The 7,500-nt window shown below is 39.9% G+C and overlaps 1 protein-coding gene across 4 annotated transcripts in view; it reads right to left on the reverse strand.

Annotated features, from left to right (window-relative positions):
• The window catches only part of LOC137989970 (uncharacterized), a 48,932-nt gene that overhangs the window by 31,912 nt on the left and 9,520 nt on the right, over window positions 1-7,500 (reverse strand). For all 4 annotated transcript variants that reach the window (XM_068835541.1, XM_068835536.1, XM_068835545.1 and 1 more), the window contains exons 2-3: window positions 2,028-2,272; window positions 1,010-1,205 (exon numbers count right to left, since the gene is read on the reverse strand). In XM_068835541.1, coding sequence (XP_068691642.1) covers window positions 1,010-1,205; window positions 2,028-2,272 — 441 coding nt within the window. The remainder of the gene's footprint in view (window positions 1-1,009; window positions 1,206-2,027; window positions 2,273-7,500) is intronic.

The raw sequence follows: 7,500 nt of genomic DNA on the forward strand, positions 1-7,500 counted from the left end.
TGGAAGGCTGATGAATATTTATTTTCTTTCAAGCATCGGACCGAGGTAGGCCAGCATGCGGACGTCTCGGAAGACTTCCGCTCGTCTAAAAATAACTTTCGTGGACATGACATATCCCAAGGGCTGGACCGGGAGCCTCCCTCTCTGTCCCCTCATTTTCTCTTGGTTTGCTTTAACACGAGAACGAATGCTTATGTTCGTATGACTTTGCTGTACGTGAAATGGATTTATAGCTGCAAGCCAGTCAATAACGCCCATCAAGATATTTAAAAATAATCACTTTCGGTTAGTATTAAAAAATAACGGGTTGAACGGTTTGGCATTCGAAAGCTTTTGTAGTTCTAATGTGTAAATAGCAGTTATTCCATGAGCGCGTGTTGGATATGAAATGCTAAGTATCCAACGAGGCTCGAAGCACGAATCGGCTATAATCACAGTCACATCCCATAAGCGCGAATGGAATAATTGTTTTATTCAATTTCCACTAAATTCTGAACGCTTGAACACTTGGAAATTAAAGACAATCAGTTTCCATATTAGGTCATACGGTCTATGAGAAAATAACAGAGACTGGGTGAACCAATCAGAAAGCTAGAACCGCAATGTCCCAGGTGGAAAGTTAAATAAACGACACGCTTTTATCCGGCAAGTTCAAGCATTCGATAGCCATTCCCAAACAATATGGTGAGTCAATGGTTGCCATTATTATTATTATTATTATTATTATTATTATTATTATTATTATTATTATTATTATTTATTTATTTATTTTTATTTTTTTTTTGGTGAAGATAAAGGGGAACGTCAGTTGCCTGTATTCCTAGAGGGAAAGAGATGAAGAGCAAGGGGACAGTTCGTGACGCTTATAAGAAGAGTGTGTCACATATCTGTTACATATGAGTCATCCCCAGATATGATATCTGGAAAAAAGGCAAACGAACAGTTATGCACCAGTCATTTTACTGACAAGGAGTTTGACATCAATTGAAAGCTAAACAAAGGTAGATACCTTCATCACCGTAATTGGAACTCCGACAAAGTTGCATTCCAACCATGTAGTAGCAAGGGTTGTCCCTTTCCACGGGTAACAAAAACGTTATGTTTCCTTCGTAATCCGGAAGTTGTTGACCCTTAAAATCTATCTTGCTTGAAAATATATATGCATAGGGATGTACTTCCGGTATGATCCTGAACATTCCATCTCCCTTTTAAAAAGTGGAAAAGAGAACACAATGAAACGATATTTTTTTGTAGTTATCTCGTATTGAGATCTTAAATGGCTAATTTTTGTAACAGGCACCTTTAAATGTTGTTATTGTTGTTGTTGTTGTTGAAATGAAACGAATGTATATCTGAAGTGCGGGTTATGGATGATTAAGACAAGTACTTTGCAGCAATTGTCGCTTTTTATGAAGCACCAAAGTTGACATCAATTGAAATTTTCAGGTGTCTATAACAAGCGAAAATTGCTTAGAGCGGTTTTCAATTGTGTCGAAAGTAATTAGCGAATTGCATTACTTCATTCAGTGATTGGTTCAAAGTTCTCGCACCACTTTTTCAACCAATCAGAAGTGAAACCCAAACAAATCGTGGCTCGTGCGTGCACATTTTCCCGCGTTTTGTGTCGGCTACGTGTAATTACTTCGGGTTTTGATTGGTTTACTGGATTGCCTCCGTCCTTTTTGATTGGCCAAAGTAATTACTAAACGGAGTCTACGGTTTACCGTCCTAACCATTTGCAGATGTCATTACAAAGGCAGCGTTTTCTCCTCTTTTTTTTAAGACCGCGAGTGTTGATCCGGCCGGATTTGAAGTCACGACCTCCAATACGGTAGTCCAAAAGTCATTGTCCAAAAGTGACAGTTTGTCCAAAGGCGTGATCTGATTGGCTTAATGTACTCAGGAGAATCACGGTGCGCAATGACCTTTGGGCAAATGATGTGGGCCTTTAACTGAACCAACCGGTCGGCGGTTTATGATACTCCTATTGCTGATAGAACGTTTTAAAAGCACGCAAACCACCTTACCGTGATGTACAGCTGTTGTTTCTTTGAGGACGTTTTACATGCCCACAATTCGCCACTGTCTTCGTCCTCCACTGCAACTATGTACTGCACCACTAAGAAGGATCCATCCATTCGAAATATGATTGGGTTGCGGGGGTATCCATCCACCTGGTTAAACTGAATGTCATCTGAGAACTGTTTACACTTGTCTAGGATGGCGATGCGAGCGCGGCTTGGTCTAAATGTGTTCGTGGTTGGATGTGAAGCTAGAATGTATTTTAAGAAAGAACGATTGTTGGGGAGTTACCAATCGTAAGACAGAAAAGACCTAATTGGTCAAATACAAAGAGCGAAGGAGGTTTAATTAACATCGGAACCACCCAAAGACACTAACATCCCTGAAATCGTGGTATTGGTCAAAGCGAGAATCTAATCCGTGGGCATGAATATCCAAGCTCCAAACAGCAATTTTTTTTAAAAGTAATATCTGTCTATTCGAAAAAGGTCATCTTTTAACAAGTTTTTTTAGGAACAGAAAAAACAAAACATTTTCAAAGTTCCAGGAACTGAACCGTTTTCCTTTCAAGGGAACATTTTTTTTTTTACTTCACCCGTAATAAGACGGTGACCGAAAAGTTCCGGGACTTTCGAGAAACGCTTCCTATTCCAGTGGGAGTTTTCAATTTGATCAAGATGGCAAAATTTTCCTCTGAAATAGCAATTTTCTTTATCTTAGAGTCTAATGGATATTGATGTTGCACCTGTATCGGTACCCATAAAGCATCTTAATTAATTCTGTTACTCCTAGACTGAATTATGGGGAGTTGATTTCTCACTCTACTAAAATTCCTTGTGAACGAAATCCTGTGGTGTTTTCATCGAAATGAAACTTCAGGTCCTTTCTCCATTCGTTAGCAATCATCCTTTCCAATTTCAGAGAAATCGACCGATCTGCGTATATTTTATGATTTTTTTCTTAGCGACATGACGAAAAATCAACAGATTGCGGGCAAGTTTGCATGGGCCTTGAGTTACGCGATGACAGATCATGTCAAACATATTCTTTTCAAAAAATTCCTCCGAATTGCAAAGTATCCACTCGGAAAACAAGAAAATCAGTCTAAGAGCTTATTCTACGCAAAAAGTAGGTTGTGGAGGTGAATTTGAGAGTGGAAAACACGTTTCCGACCGAAGGTTTGATCACGCCACGTGGAACACTAATTTGATAACACAACAGCTAAAGACGCTAACCTTTATTTGACATGAGTACCCTTCACAATTGCCACAAGAACATCCAGATATTTTTGCTTGGCTCTGAAGAAGCTCCCTGTGTAATTGTTCCTTCTCGAGTGAATTCGAAGGAACAAAAGGCCTAATACGTCTCATCTCTCCTATACCCGACAGATGATGCCAATATTGCGGTCCCTAGTAAGCTCCTCATAAATCTGAGCCCCTCCGGGAGCCCCTAGACATTTTATACGTGTGTCTGAGAAACAGGTGTGTTGTTTACCATAGCTGGATGTTCGAAACTCTTATTACTCAGATTATAAGAAGGCCCACTAAGCATGAATTTAGACTTCGTTGGGTGCATTAGGAGTTTGTTTTCTATATAACGTTATAACCTTAGCTTGTCTTTAATCCTCTTATTTCCAGAATATTCGCTGCGTCCATTATTATAAGGAGTACGTGGGCTTGCTCAAGCCACCAACCTGCAATCCACCAGGTCAATGAAGAGTAACGCCACAGGCTTTCAAGGTTATTGATCTGGAATTTGCAACGGTCGATCTCGGCTTGATTCAACTGATCAAAATCTCTCTGTCGAACGGAATGCATTGCCCGCGTCGTTCGAGGTTTTTTCATGATACGAAACATCCGTTGATCGTATGACTCTATCTTGTGATCGGAGGCATGTTTTCGAATTTAATGCTGGATTAGCTTTATTATTCCTTCTGCCTTGAATGTGTATATTTTATTGCTAATCGACAGTTTTGTTAATTTAATCGCTATTGATTTATCGGCCGCGAATTAGCCATGTCGACAGTGAAAAACGGCATGACTATTCCGGGGGTGAGGGGTGAAGGGTACGATAGCTGAAACAACCCAAATCTTTACAAAAATGCTAACCTTAGGCTTAAACAATATGCTTTAGATAATGTTTAGGCCTAAGGTTAGCACTTTTGTACAGGCTTGGGTTGTTTCAGTTTCCCTTCACCCCTCACCCCTGAAATAGTCATGCCGGTGAAAAAAAACTATTAGTTGACTGAGAAGTTGGAACGTGATGGCAACTTCCGGAAATCTCAATGAAAACCTCAGAGACCTGAGCCACGGAAATCAGTACGGTATCACTCACAGGGTGAAATAAAGAGTTTCCGTGATTCGGAAATATGACGGAAACCAGGAGCTCATTAAGAGGAGCCTCTATCTCCCATACTTGGTACGGGTGTTTCATTCGTGTTTCCGCAAAACGGATTCGCTCAGAAAATCGAGATTTTTTCCAAGGGGCTTTCCTCTTTCGGCAAAATGAAATGGCGCCAGTTCAGCGGACACGTTTACTACTTGGACAATTGTTTTGCATCATGCAAATTAACGTGACGCCTAGGGGTATATGATGTGATAAAATTACTCCCATCTTCCTAGTCAATGACCCTCAAATGTAAAGGGTGGGCTGAATTCAGCAAATAACTTTGGAGTCACGCGTATACCGCTCGCGCAACGTTATTTTAAATCACGCATTACAACAACCCTACTTATAACTGATGAAGGCTTAAGAATTAACCGAAACATTAGCCAGAACGTCCTAAAGAACCACCCACAATATTACAAGTCAGTTACAAACATTAACATTTTCAACAAGGTATAATAAAGGTCTACTTTATAGCGTCTCCTTGATCTTTGTTTTAAAAACCTTTGACATCGGAGACCCAGGGGCAGTTAGTCAAAATCGGACGAAGGAATCACTAGCATTATCAGGACTGGCAAAGGTTGTCCCGTCCTGGCTGGCTTCCCAGGGGTTACCGAGAATGAAATCATTTGTAACACTTGCAGCTTCTACAAGCCTCGCAAATATCTTTCCAAGTTTCAATTGAAATGCAAAAATACAGACGGAGTAATACTGGGCCGCAAAAAGATATATCGGAGTCAAATAAAGAGGACACACGATTATAGTGTCAATGTTCTGATGCTTCCTTTTTATGGCAATTATTATTAAATCGCGCAATGAAAATGATACAATCTTCTCGAAATGCTATCTGAAGAACACCAATATTGCTTCGCTTAAAACTGTAACTTCCACATTCACTTCGACACGAGGATCAGTTTATTGACCTTTGAAACCTTCCCCCATTTTGTCCTTACTGCGCATGATTGCCTCGTTTTTGATCCGAGGTCAATTATAATTGCGCGCCTTTTGAATCTTGCTATTTCGCTCTTCGGTCGTTCTCTTGAAGTCCTTCGGTTTCGGCAAAAGATAAAATGGTTTCACGGGAAGGTTGCCCAAGTACTAGCAATGCTCAAGTACAGCAAGAAGTGACCCCAAATCCCATGGAAGCCGTTTTGAAAGAGCTGGCTGAACTGAGAGCTTAACGATCGTTTAGACGCAATGTGCAAATCGAGGAGTCTCTTCAGTTCCAAACAGCGCTCGTCGGTTGATCCAAGTTGTTCCGTAAGTACTGAATTGTAGTTTGCTGCAATCTTATTGTTTTCAGTCTCGGTCAAATTAAGTGAACTCCACAGAGTCCTTCCTACAAAACTTGTGACTGCATGCGTTGTAATCAATATATCAATATATGAGTTTTACCAAGAAAGTTTATTGTTCTGATTGTTACATTATGATTACAGTACTGTACCGAGAAAAATCTTACCGAGTAAGAATTTAATACAGCGATTGTGAAATTAATGTATTTTCATACGAATTGTGAACGAAGATATCACCTTAGTTCTTCTGCGGCAAAGTTTATACATGGATGTTGCATTGAGGTTTAAAGTTACGTGTGTTCCTTTTTAAAGTTAAGCCAGTTTGTAGCATTTCTGCGAAGAAGTACTTGTATGACGCTTTTTAATCTCCTACGCGTTTCGGGCGACAGAGGCTCACTTCATCAGGGATTTTTTTATTCCCTGGCAAGGAAATAGCTCCATACTGAATATTACGTTCATGCGAAAGGATGTGTGTGATAAAAAATGTTCAATGCTGGAGTAGCCTGCGAGCAAGCTCTCTTGCGGGGTGGGCCATCCACCTTGCAAGAGAGCTTTGCTCCCAGGCTAATGCAGGAGATGCCGCTTAGGAGAAACTAAATTTGCAAAATTTCCTGGGCGGCATTCTCCCATTCCTCCCTCGAGGCTCGCACCTTTGAAACTAAAAAACACTCCCTTTTTTTCCTTAAAAAGTGGTTAGAATCTATGGGACTCCTGTACCTCTCATTCACTTAAAGGTATGGTGGACATTGTTCTCTCTCACTTAAAATGACTGAGATCTCGAGAAAGCCAACGATGGTGATTTTCTTTTTGCATTTACATAAAAGGACGCTGTCAGAAAGACCTACAGAGAATTGAGGAAACAGAGGGAGGATTTTGCAGGCTTTCTGACAAGTGCCAGGTTGGTAAATATTTATTAAATATTTTTTAAACCACTGCCCGGTTAAAAAGGCTGGTACATGTAGTAATAAAGCAAATGATGATATTACTGTCGTCCGCTACTATCAAATGGTGAAGGAGCTAATGATCAACCGGAAGACCCAAGAGCAACACAGCGGATGCTCCCTTGTCTACGCTATACAAAATCACAAATACAGTAATCTTTCAGAAATAAACTGTGGCGGGAACCAATGTTCACCATCTTGCAGAAGCCGATGCAAACATGAATACTCATTTGTACCAATTTCTACCTCAACTATGTCACATACAAATGAATGCAGGGGGTAGTTTCTAAAGAAATTATGACGAAGGGCTAACGCTCGAAACGTCAGCCTTTAGAATCTCTGTACGGTGGCCAATTTACGTTGTCAACTCCGTTGATAAAACCAAATTTTTGTATGTCACATACAGCTGTCCTGGACTATTGTTAGTGGAATTCTCTGCTGTCCAAAAATGAATGTTCACTAAAATTTAACCAAAATTTAATTCAGAACCAAGGTATCCAAACTTTATCCTCTTTCTTTTTTGGTTTTTCTTTCCCTTTTTTTTGTCTGACCACTTCCGGATGATAATAATTATTCTTGTATGAGGAGGCAACCGTATTGGAAATTACTGTAATTAAATACACCTCTCTCTCTCATTGTGGTATATGTAGTCCCAAATTTCTTTGGGTGGGCTGTGCTAAAGCTGCATAATATATCTCCCAAACAACAAAATAACACTTTCGTCAATGCTGTACAATTTTCAAAGTGAAAATATCTCATGAATTTATTCATTAGGTCATGCAAATTATACAATGTATAGAGAGTCTCAAAGAGAGTTGTGACTTAACAATTGGCTTTCATTGACAAAAGTCAGGCCGCTT

The sequence above is a fragment of the Montipora foliosa genome, chromosome 2 (assembly GCF_036669935.1).
Source record: "Montipora foliosa isolate CH-2021 chromosome 2, ASM3666993v2, whole genome shotgun sequence".
NCBI classification, from domain to species: domain Eukaryota; kingdom Metazoa; phylum Cnidaria; class Anthozoa; order Scleractinia; family Acroporidae; genus Montipora; species Montipora foliosa.